The 19,156-nt window shown below is 49.3% G+C and overlaps 1 protein-coding gene across 1 annotated transcript in view; it reads left to right on the forward strand.

Moving 5' to 3' along the window:
- SRRM1 (serine and arginine repetitive matrix 1) overlaps positions 1–7,579 on the forward strand; it is a 17,341-nt gene extending 9,762 nt beyond the window's left edge. The window contains exons 10-18 of the mRNA XM_041460807.1: positions 3–92; positions 229–309; positions 638–724; positions 1,331–1,469; positions 3,521–3,625; positions 4,140–4,604; positions 5,573–5,750; positions 6,218–6,412; positions 6,589–7,579. Coding sequence (XP_041316741.1) covers positions 3–92; positions 229–309; positions 638–724; positions 1,331–1,469; positions 3,521–3,625; positions 4,140–4,604; positions 5,573–5,750; positions 6,218–6,412; positions 6,589–6,693 — 1,445 coding nt within the window. The 3' untranslated portion in view covers positions 6,694–7,579. The remainder of the gene's footprint in view (positions 1–2; positions 93–228; positions 310–637; positions 725–1,330; positions 1,470–3,520; positions 3,626–4,139; positions 4,605–5,572; positions 5,751–6,217; positions 6,413–6,588) is intronic.
- Positions 7,580–19,156: the final 11,577 nt, after the last annotated feature.

Genomic DNA, 19,156 nt, shown 5'->3' on the forward strand with positions numbered 1-19,156 from the left:
TTTGCAACCCAAGCCCCGCCGCTCGCCCACCCCCCAGCAGTCCAACCGCGCCCGCAAGAGCCGCGGCTCCGTCTCACCCAGCAGGGCTTCAGGTGAGGGGTGTCGTCGCGCCTTGGGTTCCCTTTGGGGCTTCTGTTCCCTCAGAGAGCACGTGTGCCTTTTGGAGGGGCAGAAGAGAGTGGGGGAACGGTGTGAATTGCAGCTGAGCTGTTTCGTTTTGTCTCGTAGCACCCAAACATAAGAGTACTGAGAAAAGAGAGTCTCCTTCGCCAGCACCCAAGCCCAGGAAAGCAGAATTGTCGGAATCAGGTACTGCTCTGGCTTCTCAGCTCTGCTACTGGGTGTGAGGTTTTTAGTCAAAAATACTTGGCAGTGAAGTGTTGAGCCCTCCAGGAAGTCTGGCATGGAAAGCAAGAGTTTTCAGAACTCTAAAGATGATCACTGCTACTGCCTCATTCTATCAAGATTGCTTGGAATAAAAGCTCAGCCAAGGTGTATTCCAGCCTTGCGCTATCCTAAGATTTGAATGAGGCAAAACCCCATACCTGATGGTCTGCTCTCCATAACATTGCTTCTGCCTGCATAAGGCAAATCTGTATCCTTGGTTTAAGTGCCCTGTCCTTTTGTGTCCTTTCAGAAGAAGACAAAGGAGGCAAAATGGCTGCAGCAGATTCTGTCCAACAGAGGCGCCAGTACAGGAGGCAAAATCAACAGTCTTCATCTGGTATGGAGCACAGAAATTCCCTAAAACTGGGTTGTAGTTTGCTTTTGCAGGAAGTAGCTAAGTTCAGATACAGTTTAAAACTATTTGCTCTGTGCTCTGCAGTGCTGTTGTAAACTTAATTACAGATTTGCCACTCATAATGAGGTCACTTTAATTGTTGTTCAGGAAGAATAAAAGTATGACTTTTAAAGGTCATTACATCTTTTGTTAATGGGCTTGCATCTTTAAAATTGCGCTTCCAAACTCTCAACATCACGCACAAATACTGTGTGCTGTGGATTGCATCATCTGCCCTTGCTTTGGACTCTTCTGTGCTTGAGATCAGTAAATTCACCTGGGTATTTTTGTCCATATAGTTTCAAAAAGCAGCTGCAGTCCACCTTTTAAATTATCTGTCTAGCCAAATTTTATGGGGACAGTTAAGTATTTTTACCCAGTAGATTTATTTATCACTTAAGTTCAGCCAACACCTTTGGTCAATCTGCTTTTACATTTGGGGTTCTCGTTTGGTGGGAGAGGAGGCTGGTTTGAACTGCAGCATTTCCCTGGCAGTGACCACTTTCACAAGGATCATTTTCCAGAGAGTGATTCTTTCTACGTTTGCAGATTCTGGTTCTTCATCTTCCTCAGAAGAGGAGAGGCCCAAGAGGTCGAACGTGAAGAACGGGGAGGTGGGCAGGCGCCACCGGCACTCGCACTCGCGCAGCCCCTCGCCCCGCAAGCGCCAGAAGGATTCCTCCCCTCGGTAACTGCTTCAGCTTAGCTCATCCCTTCCTGGTATTTAATGTCTGTCTCTCTGCAACTCTCACCAAATGCACATCAAGTCATGCCCACTCTGCCCAGTCTTCTTTCAAGGTTTCCTTCCCATTACAGTCATTTGGCAAAAATTGCTGTGACCTTTCTTTGATGGTGTTCATTTTTGCCTCAGATCTGTGGCAGATAGATCTGTTTTGTTTTGTTTTCCCTCCACTGCTCTCAGGATGCAGATGGAAAAGAGGTGGCAATCACCAGTGATGAAAAGGTTGGTTAGAAATTCATCTCTTAAACAGGCTGTCATTTATTTTGGCATGGATAAACATTTGCCATCTTTTTGTCCTTCAGACTTGCACACTCACGGTGAGGGAAATTCAGACTGATGTGCTCCTTCATGTGTTGGACCTGGAACCATTTCAATGGCAAAAGAGAAGGAGCAGCATCTGCTCTGTGTCCCTCACTGCTCACCCTTTGTTAATTCACATCAGCTTGTGACATCAATAACTTTGATGTTGTTACATCCCACTGATGCCTGAAAACAGCTGAGCACTTGTGTTCCTCAGGGGCTCCTTGCTCCAGACACCCAACTTTGGGTGAGCAGTGTTGGGTTCCTGCTGCCACTGACTCAAAACCCTCCTGCACACTTGCCACAAGCAATTAAGATTCTTGATCTTCTGGGTCAGAGATGATTGGAGTTTTCAAAAATCTCATTCCTCAGTTCATGAGATATTTGGAACTACTGGAAGTAGACAATCAGTAAAACAGCAGTGACTTTTTTATTTGTGACACTTTTTGCTCTCTGTTGATCTAGAAATACAGAAAGGTGGGGGAAGCTTGATGGGTTTATTAATTGGATGTAATGACCCTTGAGCAGGCTGTAATTAAGCCTTAGCTAGCAGATACTCACGGCACACATCATGATGTAGGAGATAAGGATGACTCCCTCACCAGTGGAGACCTTCCTAATTATGGATCCTGTCAAACATTTCTATGGAAAACAGGTTGGGATTCAAAGGCTTTGATCTTGTTTTGCAACACACTGAATTCACGTACTGCCTGTTGCATAAATACATGTTTAATTAGGACAGTTGGTACATTTGAAGGCTGGGGGTTTTTTAGATCATAAAAGAACATTGCATTTTGGAGCAAACTCTTATCTGTAAAAGTGTGTTTCATTGCCTTGGAGAACAATACCCAGCATATTTGAAATCAGATCTCACTTAATGTAAATGAGTTGCTTTGCTTTTTAATTGCTCTCAATTTTCCCTTATCCAGTCATTTTATCTTAATTGCTTTTTTTAAAAAAAAAAGTAATATTTCACTTTGCCAATATTCCTTTCCTTTAAAATTCTATGCAATAACATGTTGGATTAAAATTCCTCCTTCCAGAAGTCTGTTGTAAACCCTGCAGAGCAGAAAATGGCTCATTTGGTGAACAGTTTTAATCCAGAGAGCTGCAGTTTAGCAGCCACTCTGTTTTTTTTTCAATGCACTTTAAAAAATAAATAATTTTGGATTTCAGATGGAACACAGTTTCACACTGTGAAGAAAATTAACTCCACCCAAGGCAAAATCAGCATGTGATCCATTGCTTATTCCAACCATTTGGTCTTTCTCTGGCTACAGGGTAGTGATGGATCAGGTTGTGCAGATGTGGAATTGTGTCCTGGCTGATGTGGTGGGCTCAGGGTCACAGTCAGACACCTGTGGTGGGCTCAGGGTCACAGTCAGGTGTGTTCAGGGTCACAGTCAGACGCCTGTGGTGGGCTCAGGGTCACAGTCAGACACCTGTGGTGTGCTCAGGGTCACAGTCAGACACCTGTGGTGGGCTCAGGGTCACAGTCAGGTGTGCTCAGGGTCACAGTCAGACGCTCATCGTCTCACCCTCTTCAGAACGATTTAAGCTCATTTCTTTCCATCAGCGCTCCCAGTAGAATTCCATTTTAAGGTGCATGAAGGAGCAGATTTCGTGTAGTGGAAGCAGAGCACGAAGCAGCTGGTGGCTCAGCTGGCAGTTTGCTGATCAGTCCCTGTTTTCTGCAGCAGGAGGAGGAGGAGCCCCTCGCCGCCCCCCGCGCGCCGGCGCCGCTCCCCTTCCCCGGCGCCCCCGCCCCGGCGCCGCCGCTCCCCGTCCCCGCCTCGCCGAAGGTACCACCCCGGGCACCCCCTGCCTGCTCTGGCCTTGGGGACTCCTCTGGGCATGGGGAAAGGGCCCTGCTCCCAGTTCCTTCACTGGAAAGCTGAGGGGGGCTGTGTTGTGCTGGTGGGGTTGGGTGTGGTGGGTGCATGGCCTGGAGGTTGTTGGGTTGCTGCTGCAAATTCTGAATTGGAGTCACGGAACCATGGGATTGTTTGGGTTGGGAGGGACCTTAAAGATCACCCAGTCCCACCCCTGTCATGGGCAGGGACACCTTCCACTAGCCCAGGTTGCTCCAAATTTTGTCCATCCTGGCCTTGGGCACTTCCAGGGATGGGACAACCTTTCTGGATAACAGCTAAAGAGTTTTATTTTAAACTCTTACAACTTCTAAAGAGTTCTAATTTAAATTCTGAGAAGTTTAAAGAACTCTAGAGTCCTTTTTGCCCTCTTTGGCTGCACTGCAGGGCAATGCTGACTGATGGCTATGCCTGGGTGGCCCCTGAACCTTTGTTCTCTTTGCAGGTCTCCATCACCACCCCCGCGCAGACGTTCTCCTTCTCCACGGAGATACTCCCCCCCGATCCAGAGGCGATATTCCCCATCTCCCCCTCCCAAGAGAAGAACAGCTTCTCCTCCTCCTCCTCCCAAAAGAAGGGCCTCCCCTTCCCCCCAGTCCAAGCGCAGAGTCTCCCACTCCCCACCACCAAAACAGAGGAGCTCCCCTAGTGCTAAACGGCGCTCCCCTTCCGTATCTTCCAAGCACAGGAAGGGGTCTCCTCCCAGCAGATCCAACAGGGAAACACGTTCTCCACCACCACAAAACAAAAGGCATTCACCTTCACCACGGCCTCGAGCTTCCCACCCCTCCTCCAGCCCTCCTCCGCCGCGCCGGGGAGCGTCGGCGTCGCCGCAGAGGAGACAGTCACCCTCACCCAGCACCAGGCCCATCAGGAGGGTGTCCAGAACGCCAGAACCCAAGAAAACAAAGTAAAAAAACCCATCTTGTCTGCTTTGGGTTTGATGAGGAATTGTTGTTTAGTTGTAATGCGGTGAAAGTAGTTAAGGAATCCCAGAATGGTTTGGGTGGAAGGGACCTTAAAGCCCATCCAGTGCCACCCCTGCCATGGCAGCGACACCTCCCACTGTCCCTGGCTGCTCCAAGCCCATCCAACCTGGCCTTGGGCACTGCCAGGGATCCAGGGACAGCCCCAGCTGCTCTGGGCACCTGTGCCAGGGTCTCCCCACCCTCACAGGGAGGAAGTTTTTCCCAATATCCCATTTAACTCTGCCTCTGGCAGTGGGAAGCCATTCTCCCTTGTGTTGCCTGCATAAAAAGCCCTTCTCCCTCCTTTTTATAAGACCCTGGAATGCTGCCATGAGGTCTTCTCAGATTCTTCCCTTTAATTGCTGGCTTTAAAGAAAACTTAACTTTGTCTTTAAATCTAACTGTGGAAGGGGACCAGCGCTTCTCATTAGCTCAGAAATAATTCCATAAGTGACCATTCATGATAAACTGCTACAATTGTAGATATTGATGTCTTTAGTGAGATGCTGCTTTTCTGAGCAGATTGTGAGAAGTGTGGTGCTGGCTTATGAATTTTTTCAGAAGGCAAATGTAGCTGAATGGAAAGCCTTGCACAATTAAATAGCATTGCTGTTCTCTTGACTTTTAATGTGATTATAACTTAGTTAAACCAGAAAGGCAGCAATCAGTTCTGAGCAGCAGCAGCAGGGTTGTTTAACAGCTTTTCAGGCTGCATTATGGATCCACTCTGCCATTGGATTGTTTTGCCTTTTTTATCACATCAGCAAAGCAATTAATTAATGTTTTTTTAAATAAATTTAAATCTTCCAATTGCAGCCTGGCCAAGTTAAAGCCCAGGTGTTCATCTGGCTCTGTGTTGATGTTCCCTTGTTCTGTGCCTCACCTCTGACTGTGACTCTGTGTTCCCCAGGGCTTCCACCCCCAGCCCCCGGCGCGTGTCCTCGTCCCGATCTGCGTCAGGGTCACCTGAGACAGCTCCCAAAAAACACCAAGGACCTGCATCTCCTGCCCGCTCTCGCTCTCCTTCTGCAAACTGGTCACCTGCAAAAAAGGCCAAGAGCCCAACTCAGAGCCCATCACCTGCCAGGGTATTTATCTGCTCATAAAGCAGCACTGCTTTGGGTTCCAGGGCAGCCTCTGCTTGGGAAGGCTGAGCTGCTGAGCAGCCCCAGGGTTATTGACAGAGGGGGAAACTGCTTGGGGTCATTCTTCGTAGTTAAAAACTTCTAAAAACAATTTGTAACATGAAGTTTCCAAGCTTTAACATCTCCAAGTGTGGGAGAAAATGGTGTTCTATAGAAAATCAAATTCTGGGGAAGAGTCTGTCCCATTCAATGAGTGTACATGAGTTTTATGGTCTATAATTAGTGAGGGGGGCATATTTGTGGTCAGTATCCTATATGCAAACTCAGAATATTCCCAGTGGGAAGAGAATAGATTGTTTGGTTCTTCACTTCTTCTTCTGAGGTGCTTCCCAGGGGCTGTTCCATTCTTTGCTAGAGAAATTTGAAGCCTTAGAGACGAGTTGTAACATGTATTGAATTATTTATTACAGAATTCAGATCAAGAAGGTGGTGGCAAGAAGAAGAAGAAAAAGAAGGATAAGAAGCATAAAAAGGATAAAAAGCACAAGAAACACAAAAAGCATAAGAAGGAGAAGGCAGCAGCAGCTGCAGTAGCTGCTGCTGTGGCTCCAGCAGACACCACCTCAGCACAGGGAGACCAGGAAGCAGAGACAGAACCCAAAAAGGTGAGAATTTGGGACTTTGTAAAGGGAGGGTGTGCGCTGCTCTGCTGGTGTTCTGACAGCCCTAATTCCAAAGTGAGACTGGGGGTGTGTGATTCCACGTGGGGATTTCAGTGCTGGGAGGGCTCAGCCTGGCCAGGCCCGGGGTGTTTGAAGCAGCTCTTTGTGTTTGTTTGAAGGAGACAGAAAGTGAACCCGAGGACAACCTGGATGACCTCGAAAAGCACCTGCGGGAGAAGGCCCTGAGGTCCATGAGGAAGGCGCAGGTGTCCCCCCCCTCCTAGGCCAACCCTTTGATATAATGTACATTTTATTTGGTTTGTACTCAGAATTCAATTTCAAATTGCTAAATGTGTTTGAGCTTTAGAATATAACATTTGTTGTAATAATTGCTAGGTTGAGGTTCACCATGTACAAAGGGCATGGATTTACATTACAAAAGGTGTCCACAGTGTACTAGTGACATTCTTTCATTGACAGTCAGCATAATTTCATTTAGAGTGAGACTTTTTAGAAGCAGTAGGAATTTGTTTTGGAGGTTTGAAACATGACCGTCAGTTCCCTCGTTTCTTTGAAATCCAGCAGAGCCTTGAGCAGAATTTGTGAGGGGCTCATTTGACTTCTTTTGTATCACTTACATGATGCTACTAACCTTTGTGGTTTGTAGGCTTGCCCAGGAGTAAAACCACTGCAGAATTCAAGGAAGTACATCTCTATTTTAATGCTTTCTACTGTTGCCTGTATAGTCTCCATTAAAGCCAATCAAGAATAGCAATTTAGAGTGGTACATAAATGAAAGCATGTTGTTTACCAGGACACTGTGGGTTTATATTGATGTAACATGTTGATTTGGAACACTGGAATTTCATTTGTATTTTTATGTTCTTTTTTTAAAGGGCAGTTTCCATGATCAGCAGACCCAGAAAAAAAAATAATAATTCCTTCAGTTCCATAAATTTTGTTTGTGAGCTGTCGTTGCCCCACTCATAAATCTTGTCTCGTTACGGTTCTTCGGAATGGTCTGAGCAACTTTCAGAGCTGTGTTCTTTGAAAGTTTAGAGGAACCTGAACTTTGGATATTGTCATGTTTTCACTGTTCTTTGTTTTTGTTTTTTTAACTAAAGCTATATAAAGCTTGTGGATTAAACAAAATAAATTTCTAAATTTAAACAGATGTTGGCTATTTTTATCTGGACGTTTACATTTGCTAATCAGCTTTGTTTTGTGCAGGGTTAATGACTGCTCAGAGATGAGAACGTGTTTGATCCACTGTGCTGGCTCTGGAAAAATTGGGGCTTTTAACTGACCTGGTGGAGCAGGAAAAGCCCTTTAATTAGTGATGCTCCTGTGGAGTTCTTGCCAAGCAGGAGTCTTACCTGGGCAGTGCTCTGAGAGGATGGAGAAGCTCAAACTCAGTGTTTGCTGTGAAAATTGCTGGTCAGAGCAAGTAAAGTGTTTGAAGGCCCTGCAAGAAATGAACAGCAGGTTTGATTAACTTGGAGAAGGAGCTGTAGTGGTGTGAGAGCTCATCTGAGGAATCCTGGGGGCTCCCTGCCTTTCCATAATCATGGAATCACAGAGTGGGTTGGGTTGGAAGGGACCTTACAAAGCACCCAGTTCCAAGCCCCTTTTAATCACTGGAAACTTGCTGGGTTGTTGCTGGGAAATTCTTGTAAAAACTCCAGCTGTGTCTCTGAAATCAGCTCAGTTCTGAAGCCTGAGGTTCTTCTGGAAGGTGCTTTTGAATTCTTTTTGTGCTGCAGTAGCTGTGATGTACAGTGAAGTGTGCAGCTTGGTGAGTGTTTCCTTGCCCTTGTGCAGGGTCTAACCTGAGGCAGGGCTGCTCCAGGTCCTGCCTGGGAGGGGAGGTTTCAGAGCAGCTCCTTCTGCCCTTCCCTGTGCTGAACCTTTTGTTTCTTCACACGAATGTCATTGTGTGCTCAAGTGCTTGTAAACCTCCTCCGGAGCTGGAATGCTGAGGATCACCTGTTATTAAAACATGTGTGATAAATTCCAAGAAGCTTCTGGACAGAGAACTTTCTCAAAGTCCATCTGGGTGAATTTGGTGCTTGAGGAGCCACAGACCCAAAGTCAGGACGTGCTGATCCTCATTCACTTGGGATTTTCCCTGCATGTCCTGCAGGGGTGCAGCTCCCCAGGGTTTAATGCCTCCTCCTTTATCATCCCAATCTTGCTTCTACCTGGGTTTAGTGACCTCTGAGTGCCTTTTAATCTTAGCACTAATAGAAGTTCTTTAAATACATTCAGGGCCTGAGTCACTGCTTATCTTCCCTCACACCTATTTCCATCTCCTGCCTCCAGGGCTGATAAAGGACCTCTGGATGGGCCAGGCCTTCCCTCCACATTTCCATCTCCCCTGGAGTTTCTATTGTTGCTGCTCCCCCTGCCTCTTTTTTTTCATCTATCCATAAAGAATGGTGTAGGCTTTAAAAGAGCAATTAAATGCAGTGTTTAAAAAGAATATAACTTCTAAATTGTATTTAGCTTAGTATTTTAATTTCTTCCTACTTACCCATTCAAGTAGTAACATTTCATTTAAATACCAGTTGGGGTAATGAGCCCCCTCCTCTCCTGAGCTGTCCCTGCTGTTGCACAGACCCTTTTCAGCAGAGAATCTCTGCTGGGCTGGGTTCCATCTGTTTCTCTGCTGTTCCTGACACCACTGAATTCTCTCCTGATCCTCTGATTGAGCCCTCCTCATCCAAACCCAAACTTGTCTGATCCCTTCCCCTCTCCAGCTTCTTGGTTAACCTCTTGTCTCTGTTTTTAAATCCTTGTATCTGTAGTTCAGAAATGACCCTGCAGGTTCCTGATGTGATGAGGCAGGAGCTACCTGGATCTCACTTCTTTTTTATCCTGGATCTGCTCATGCTGAATTTTGGCTTCCTGACCCGGGCCACCCTCGTGAAGTGACAGACACAGAGTCTAGGTAAGGGACTTGCTGCAACGATTGCATCCAACTCCACAAAAAGTTTAATTGGGCTGTGTAATTGAAATGGAACCGAGTCCTCAGCAGTGAGTGTGAGGCTGAGGTGAGTCACAGGTCAGTCTCTGTAGCTGCTTCTGAAAAAGATGTGTTTGTTGTGTCAACAGGTGGGACAATGGCAGGTGTGTGTGCAACAGTTCCAAGCTTATAGAAACTCGGGGCTGGATTGTTAAATTTTTCCACTTGTGTGACTTTGGCAGTTTGCCTGGGAGTGCTGCGTGGAGCTTCCTGAGCCCAGGGATTTACCCTGCATTGCCCCAGGACACAGAACTGTTCTGCTGCTGCTCCCTGGGAGCCCAGGGATAAAACCCAGCATGAGGGCAGAGTTCTGTCCTGGGAGCCATCCCAAAACCTCCCTCACCTCACACAGATGCATGTCCTGAGCAGTGAGGGCTGCAGGGAGAGCCCTGGGCTTGGAGGAGCAGTTGTGCACTGTGACTTCACTCCTGTTTCCTGCAGCACCAAACTCCAAATCCGTGTGTGTTGGTGTAAAAGCAGCTCTGGGAGGAGCAGCTCAGCAGGGCACAGAGCTGTGTTTTGGTGGAGTTCCATTCCACCTGTTGTGTGTCATAACTGATGATCTGGTACAGGATCATCTCATAAACCTTTGATTTGTCTGCTTCAAGTCCACTGTGGATGTCAATGTCTCAAAGCACTGACAATTCAATGGAATTGTGTTTCTCTTAGATCAGGTCTTACTCATAAATTACTATTGGAAGTAATTATATCTCTTCCAGGGTAATAAAAAGATTATTGAATCTCAGCACAATGGGATGGGGAGTTGTGTATTCCCAGAGCAATCAGCAGTTTGACTTTTGACTTTTTTGAGTTTGACTTTTTGCAACAATCCTGAATGAGTTCAAAGAGGCTGGAACTGCTGGTGTCCCTTCAGCTGGGTGTGAAACAAGAGCTGGGGATGGTCCCCCCCAGTGGCTGGAGCAGAGGATGTCCTGTAGCAGCCACTGGGCTCCCTCTGGCTCAGGATCAGACAGTCCCTGTGAAGCTCCAGCAGGAACTGGAGTCCTTCCTGCTGTGTGGCACTCGAGGGGTGACAGCTCAGCTGCTCTGAGGCAGGTTCTGGAGGAAAGAAGTGCTTGGCTTTGTTATCACTTGTTCAGTTTAGTTCTGACTTGAGCCAGAGCGTTTCTTTGTGCTGTGAGCGGAGCTCAGGGAGCATCCAACATGGTTAGAGATCTTCTGCTCCACTTGAGATGGTTTGTGTTTGCTGCCTTGGTGGCTGGAGGCAGTCAGGTGGTGAATTTTTCATATGTCCCATCCTGAGTGTGGATTAAGCCTTGGGAGGATGGCTGGGAAAAGTGAGGTTGATTTTAATTGCTCTTAAAGCAGGAGAACAACCAATATACAGAGGGAGATGATGTTCAGAGGGGTTCTCACTCCAGGTTTGTACCTAAACATCCCCAAGTGGCTTTGGCTCTATCTCACCAGGCTGGGGATGGACTGGAAGCTGTTCCTGAAGGGATGAGAATCACAGTTTGTTGTGGAGCTGGAAAGGAGGGTTTGGGTTTTTCTTGCCTTTTTTCACAATCTTTTATTTAAAATCAAGAGCCACAAAGTGCCTCCTCTGGGGTTTGCTGGTGTCTTGTGTAGAGGCTGTGCCTGAGCAGCAAACGGGAGTTGTGTGGCTGCAGCCCATCTCCCAGGGAGAGAAAATGCTGCGAAATTCTTCCCTAGCTGGGAGTGTCGGATTTTGTAATGGGAGCCGGCCAGCTCCCGGGGCAGGTGAGTCAGGTCTGCCGGCACTGGGCCGGGGGTGACTCACGGTGACGCGGCCGCGGGGCCACCCCTGCTCGTTTGTGCCGTGCTTTGGGGCTGTACCGAGCCTGCTTTGGGGTTTGGATAATCCTAAAAATCAGCGCTGCAGGAGGGAACGTGCTGGCTCCCACACCGGGGCTGGGATCAGTGCCAGGAGTGCAGCTCCCCACGGGTCGGGGTTTGCTGCAGGAGGGAAGACTGAGCCTTCAGTGCAAGGTGTTTTAATCACCAAGTCATTAATTATCTTTAGCGTTCGTGTTGTGGCAGATTCTGTAAGAATCGTGGGTTTTTCCCATTCGGGATCAATCCACTGGGAGTTGTGTGGTGAACACCTCCCAGGGCCAGGTGTGGGACTTGACCTCTGGGCCGGGCCCAGGGGAGGCAGCCCAGCCCGGGATGGGGTCAGGAATCCTTCTGAACTCCCACATCTGCTTCCCCGGGCCGAGGAGCTGAAGGCAGGAGGGATGTGGGTCCGGAGCATCCTTCCTCCCGCACAAAGGCAGGATGTGGCCACCCGGGCAGCTCCCGGAGTCAGCGCTCCCGGGCTTTGTGCGCCGAGCCCCGGGCAGGGTCCGGCCGGGGCTGCTCCTGCATGGAGCCGGGGCTGCTCCTGCGTGGAGCCGGGACTGCGACCCCTGGAGCCGGGGCTGTGACCCCCAGAGCTTGGGCTGCTCCTGCATGGAGCCGAGGGCTATGACCCCTTGAGCTGGAGCTGCTACCCCTGGAGCCGGGGCTGCGACCCCTAGAGCCGGGGCTGGTCCTGCATGGAGCCAGGGCTATGACCTCTTGAGCTGGAGCTGTGACCCCTGGAGCCAGGGCTGGTCCTGCATGGAGCTGTTGAATCCCAGGAGAAACGGAGAAAGACCTTGTCCGGCAGATCCGGGGAGCTCAGGCTGCTTTTGGACCTTGTGCTGATCCGGGCAGGGGGAGGATGATGCTCCGAAGCCCTGGGAAGTTCAGAATTCTTCTGTTTCACTTGAAAGAAAACTCGGAAAACAGCTGTCCTGGGAAAGCAGCGCTTCCCTGGGGGAAGGGAATTGTGGGGAATTGTTCGGTTCCCCCACAGAGGCTTTGTGTTCAGTCCAGGGGCAGAGCTGCAGCTCGTGTAAATTGTTGTGGCTATGAAATAAATGGAATTCTGCTGCCGACGTCAGCTGGGAATGGCCCCTGGAGAGGAGGGTCAGCGTGAGGGGCTGGACTCTCCAGAGCACGTGCGGTGCTTATCAGCTCAGCCAGAGCTTCCTCTGGGTTTGTCCCCAGCCCTGACCTGTGCCCAGGCCATGTCCTGCATGTGCACAAAGCTCCGTGGGGTCCAGCCCCTGACCCACATGTGCGGTGGGAGAAGGGAATTGTCTGAGGGGACACAGCCTGGGAAGCTCTCAGGATGTTTTTTACCTGGGGGGGCTTTTTGTAGTTCTTTGCTCAGGCTTTAAAACTCGAGCTTCAGATGAAACTAAAGCTGATGGGATGGTTATGAGAAATGTGGATCCCTTTTAAGAATAACCCCCCCAGGCTTCCCCTCTCCAGGAGGGAGGAAGCTCCCATTAAAAATTGATAGTCTCCCTGTCAGCTGGATTTTAATTCAGCAAGTGGATTTGACTACTGATGTGAAAAAAATTACCTTTGTCACTGTGCTGATATTTTTTTAATGAGACAGAAATGGTTTGGCACCATTCCAGCTTATTAAAACCTTTGTGAGTCCACAGGCACCGGCACAAGGGGACGAGAAGGGAAAATTGCATTAAGTGCATGATTGGCAAAACAAAATTGAGCTCTTTTTTATTTATTTATTTTTAATCTATTACAAGCCTGTGAATGAATCTTCTATTATTTATGGGGGAGGATAAAGGGAGCTGTCCCTGTGGCTGCAGGCAGACTCTGCTTTCAGTTCAACTCTTCTTTCCAGACAGGGAAAGTGGACACCTGCTGTTATCCAGGACAGAGATAAGTGAAGGGAGCTGTGTGAAAAGGGAGAAATCCCCACGTTCTGTGGGAGAACAGGCCCCTGGGGATGATTCATCTCCACAGGCACTGGGTTTGTGTCCGTGGTCTGTGGGTTCCCAGCTCACCACAGGGTGAATTCCTCCACTGGATAAAAGCCTTCCCCCCTCCCAAAGGCATCAGACCCTTTCATCCCCTGCATCCCACGAGCTGAGCCACCCCGGGGTGTCCATCCTGCACCGGACCAGCTGCAGGAGCTGCTGCAGTCCCGAGGCTTTGCTGCTCAGGGATCTGGCCCCTCTCCAGCTCCGCTTCCTTCTCCTGCCCCCAGCCCAGCGCGCACGGCCCCGCGTCCATCCAGCCCCTGCTCCCTGCCTTGTGCGGGCTTGGCGCTGAGCTGGGGACGCTGACACACTGTGGGAATCCTCGTGGGATCCCCCTCCTGCCTCAGCGTCCCCTCTGCAGCACGGGCTCAGCATTCCCAGTGACATAAGGGAGATTCCTGTTAAAGAGCTCGATGGAGCTCATGTGATGAACGCTGTGTGCTGGTAACCGAGACTCTCCCGGCAGAGGGGGGCTGCAGAGGGGCCGAGGAGGGGCTGGCCCAGCAGAGGGGCTGAGGAGGGGCTGGCCCTGCTGGCACCAACCCCCGGAGAAGGGGGCTGTGCACAGAGGGGTCTCCCCCTGCTGCCAACAGAGGATTTGGGTTTATCCTCTCCAACTGCACATCCCACTATTAATGAGCAGCCAGGGTACCATTTGAATTTTAATGATATCACAGATACAGCGCTGCTAATTGCTCATTTGCTTATCTGGAATGAGTTTTAAATCTGAAAGAAACCTGAATCATGGAAACCTCTTGTGCAGCTGATCAGTGCAGGGTTAGAGAAGCAGCTGTCTGTGGTTTAACCCCCTCGGTGACAATTCCTCCTCTTTCCATCCCATTGCCCACCTTGCTGCACTGATCAGCTGGGATTCATGGCTGGGATAAAAGCAAAGGATTTAAAAGGAGAAAATCTTCACAGCCTTGGTACTCAGAGATGCTCTGAGAGCCTGGCTGGGTTTGGACATCCCTGGTTGGGCCAGGGGGCAGAGGGATGGCTCCAGTCCTCAATTATCTCTCCCGGGTTTGTGCCCAAATTTTTGGCTCTAACCAGCTCTTATCGTTGCTCAGAGGATCCCGAAGAGCTTACAGCAATCATTACACACACAAACCACTGGGGTAAAGAGGTGATAATTAAAATTGCAAAAGCAAGGACCCGATGATCTGAAATACCAGAATTTCAGCCTGAGCAGGTCGAGCGTGTGCTGCAGATAAGGAGCAGAGAGACAGGAAGATTTGGGAACTCTTTGGTCCTGCCCTGCAGGATTGTTGTTGTTCTCCCCATCTGCAGGGCACAGTGGCTTTGCTGGGGATCACAGCTGCTTTTTGAGTTGGTGACTCAGGAGGTTTGGGTTCAGTTCCCCGTCCTGCTGTGGGTATCTCAGGGATTTGGGATGTCATTCCCTTGGCAGTGCCTCAGGCTGCAAGGTTTGGAGAAGGTGGAGGAGTTTCTGTGAGGAGGAGCCTGTGTTTGGAGAGCTGGAGCACCCTACATGCTGCTGCAATGCAAATAATTTTATCACAAAGATTATTTCTAAATCCTGGTAGAACTGCGAGATCTTGGCCTCTTGTCCTGCCCACAATTCCTTTCCTTTCCTGAGTACTTGGAAAAAAATCTGGCTCCTTCCAGCGTGACTCAGGTAGGAGGAAATAAACCCCACATTCATCATGTCACTGCTTGAGTCAGATCAGCATTTACGCCATCACTTTGGAGCAGGGTGGCTCTGGGAGAAGTGTTCCCTATGTTCCTTGGGAGGAATGTCATCCCTCCCAGATGTGGACTTAGCCCAAGGAACCTCCTGGAAAGCTCAGGGGATTTGGGATGCACAGCTTCACCCCACAGGCAGAGCAGAGATGTGAAACTTCAGCTGGTGCCCAGCTGTACAGCCGTGGTCGGATTTGTGGAGGTGACAGTCCTGCCCTAAACTGGGATGGGTTATCAGGTGCCTGCTGATGGAATCAGAGAATCATGGAGTGGTTTGGGGTGGAAGGCACCCTAAAGATGATTCAGTTCCACCCCTGCCATGGGCAAGGACACTTTCCACCATCCCAGGTTTTGCTCATCCTTGGACACGGCCAGGGATCCAGGGGCAGCCTGTGCCAGGGCTTCCCCACCCTCACAGGGAAGAATTTTTTCCTAATACTCGCAGCTTTGGATCAAGCCAGCCTGGAGATAAAGAGATTTTGTGTTGGACTTGTTTTTTTCTGAATATTTTTCTCTCTTAGGCTGCACCTCAGAGACAAAATCGAGCATCTTGCTGTCATTGCTGTGCCTGGATTGATCCCTGCAGATCCATGGGAGGGGCACAGCTTTGGATCAAGCCAGCCTGGAGATAAAGAGGTTTTGTGTTGGACTTGTTTTTTCTCTCTTGGGCTGCACCTCAGAGACATAATCGAGCATCTTGCTGTCATTGCTGTGCCTGGATTGATCCCTGCAGATCCATGGGAGGGGGGCTGGAAGCTGGGAAGGAGCTGCTGCTTCCCCTTTCCCTGCACACAGAGCCAGCACTGCCTCCCCACAGCTCCCCTTCCCTGGTCCCTCAGACCTGCAGCCCATTAAAAACCCACAGCAAACAGAGTTTCTGCACTTCAGTCCACAGTGAGAATCCCAGCTGGGATATAATGGACAGGGTTCATTAGGGGAGCCCCAGCTACCAGCAGCTTCCAGGCTTTTCAGATGATGGGAATTCAGCAGGAAACCTCGGTGGTGTGTTTGATTGCTGCTGCAGGGGACTGTGGCTGATTTAAGCACTTAATAAACCTCAGCCAGGCAAAGCTGGAGTTGTTATTTTGGGAGAAGCAGGTTGTATAGTACTTTTTTCTTCACCAAATCTCCTTATCAGCCCAGGTGTTTGAATCACCTGGGGACTAACCTTAAAAGAAAACAGACAATACCTGAATTTATTTACTTTCAAGCAACTTGTATACATAGAGGTGGGGAAATACAGATTTTAATCAGGCTCACTAAACTAGCTTTTTTTTTTCTCTTTCCCAAATAACTTTTCAAACCACGAATGCAGTGGATTTGGGGTTTTGATTGAAGGACTCCTTGTGTGTCCAGTGCTGCCATGGGAAGGTTTCCCAGCACTCAGACCCAGCTCCATCTCTCCCTTTTTATCCTTTCCAGGTCTCTTCCTGCAGAAGGAAGAAGCCCAAATCTTTGTTTCCTGATGCTCACAGCAGAGGACAGGCTGATATCTGAATTTGGAAAGTAGGGCAGCAAGAAACCCTGGGCAGAGGACGGCAACAACCTCCTGCTGAAAGGGGAGAGTCAGGCATTCAATTTCTCCTGTCGTGTGTGTGGTCCTGGGAGCCAACTTTCCTTCCCCCCCTCGGATCTCACCTCCAAAGGCAGGGAGGTGAGAAGCACTTCAACTTCCCCCGTGTTCCAGAGGAAGAGAGGTGAAGGCTCTGCCTGTGTCAGCATTCCCAAAAAGCTGCCCCTGGTGCCTCGGTGGAGGGGACCCACGGCAGAGGGAAACCTGCAGACAATGCCTGCTTTGTCCCCTCCCTGCTTCTTGGGCGCCCTGAGATGCTGAGTCCAAACATTTAACCACAAAATGCATTAATTACCATCCAGCTCCCCGGGGAAAGGACCATATGCCAGTAACCAGGGGAAACAAAAAAGGAAGAAGCACGGAAAGGCCATTGATTATTAAATTACTCCAAGTGCAATTACTGCCACCGAAAGTTCTTGATGAACCTTTCCTAGAAACGTTGAGTTCTCCAACCTCTGTGCTCGGAGCGGTGCTAACTTGAACCATGGAGCACAGGAGTGACCCAGAAATTGTGGGATGAGGTCAGCTTCCCACATAGTGCCACGGGATGTGTCCTGTGCTGCTGTAACTCTGCTCAGCCTGCAGCACAAAGCTGTTTTCTCTGCATTTCTCCCCAGTGGCAGCTGTGAGCTCCAGGGCCGGCTCCACGCGTGTCCTCAGCTGCTCACTGCAGCTAATCCTTAAGTTTGGCAGCCACCCCGGAGGAAAATGAGCCATCCAGGGACAGCTGGTTGGGAATCACAGCAGACTACAAACAGTCTGACACCGGCAGAAGCTGGGTCTCCCCCGCAATCCTTGGAAATCTGGCAAACCAAACCCTGCTCGACGCAGGAGCAATAAAAGAAGAATGAGCCATAACAAATTCATCCCTCGCAGGAGGCAGGTGATGGATGGAGCTCAAAACCCCTCTTGGTGCCTGGATGGGAGGGAGGAACGTGGAGCTCCTGGGATTACTCTGCAAAGGGGCAGCAGCTCAGCAGAGCATCTGTGACACGAGGGCTGGGCCTGCGGTGGCTGCGCTTCCGCTGCTGCATCCCAGCCCAGGATCCCGAATTAGCTGTGGAATGGGAATGCTGGTATTTATAACCAGGGTGTGTCAGTCCTGCTTTCCTTTAATAGGTGTCCCTGGGCAGGTTGCTCTCCCAGCTGTGTCCAGCATGGCTTTCAGGAGCTCTAATGAACCCGACAGTCAGGACAGGCTCCTGCTGCCAGCCACAGCCAGCACGGGATGCTCTCCTTCCCAAACCTCCTCAGCATCTTTCTTCTCACAGCAGTTTCATTATCATTTCAAAAATGGGATGTTCTTACATGTGTCCCACTGAGTGACAACATGACCTTTGTGCTGAGCTCCTCCCATGCCTGAAAAATTCCCAGTGGAAATAAAACCCCATTTTTGAGCCCCAGGGTCAGCGTGGCAGAGAATTCCACCAGAGGAACACGCACAGCCAGGGCAGGAGAGGGCCTGCTTTGATATCTTTAACATCTGATGCCTCCAGTTTCAAAAGCACTTGGAAAGTTTGAGATGGAAAAACTGCTGCAGAAAGGCCAAAACTGCTGGAGAAGTGAAACAATCCCACGTTGTTTTGCTGCTCTGCCAAATGGGGACGACGATCCTGAATGCAGCATAAAATAATATTGAGGGAGTGACCCACTGAGCACATGTGGGGGGCCAGAATTGTTCCCACTCCGTGGCTCAGTGCAAATTTACCTTTGACTAAGTCACTGAACTTTCCTGACTCACTCCTCACTGCTGTTAAAGGTGGGTAATGCTCATTTCCCTATGGATTCTTAGGAGCACTGGTGATTTATTATGTAAAGCGTGGACAAATTAATTCTAAGTGTTCTAAAAAAGAAATAAATAAATCCAGAATAATACAAACAGCAATTACTGAAGGAGGAAAGAATTGAGAGCTTTCAGACTGAACATTGTTAGATGTTTCATTTGAATGGGGAGCACGAGGGGTTTGGTAAGTGGTAGCTGGAAACCAGGAAAATGTCATCTGAAAGTGAAATAATTGAAAAGATATTAAAGCAGAGCCAGGGCTGGTGCAGCTGGGTATAAATGAAATAAGCTATTAGCTGCTCTGCGAGATACCAGCAGGGGAGAGCTTTTGTTAGAGCAGAAATGCAGCAGTAGTGAGGGAAAAACAGCCCTGGCAGCTCCTTTGTGGGGCTGGGAAACATAAAAAGGCCCCGAGAGCCTCGCAGACCTCAAATTTGTTGCTCTACACCCACTTTTGTGGGCTCGTGGGAGAGCTGTTTCTTTGTGCTAAACCACTGCCTGTTCTCGAGCAGGTGGGTCTGTGCTGTGGGGAGCCCTGGAAGTACTGCGAGTTTGACAAAACCCTGGGATTTTGAACTTTTTGGTGAAGCAGAGAGGAAGGCTTGGTCCTTGGCTGAGGGGGAGTGCCTGGCTCAGCGTTCCTTGTCCTGGAATAAGGACTCAGCTCCTGCCTTTCCCAGCAGGCAGAGGATCCAACTCTCTTTTGCCCCTCGTTAAACCAGTCCCAGAATCCACATTTGGCCCCAGCTGGTGCAAATTTCTTACTCTGTCATGCAAAGAAATGAATGCAAAGCCTAAGACAGATGCTTGTGGAATCTCTGGAACAGCCCCATTTAAGGGAAATTTCTTCCCTTCTGTTGGA

Source organism: Pyrgilauda ruficollis, unplaced genomic scaffold (genome assembly GCF_017590135.1).
Source record: "Pyrgilauda ruficollis isolate IOZ18807 unplaced genomic scaffold, ASM1759013v1 scaffold149, whole genome shotgun sequence".
In the NCBI taxonomy this organism is placed as follows: Eukaryota; Metazoa; Chordata; class Aves; order Passeriformes; family Passeridae; genus Pyrgilauda; species Pyrgilauda ruficollis.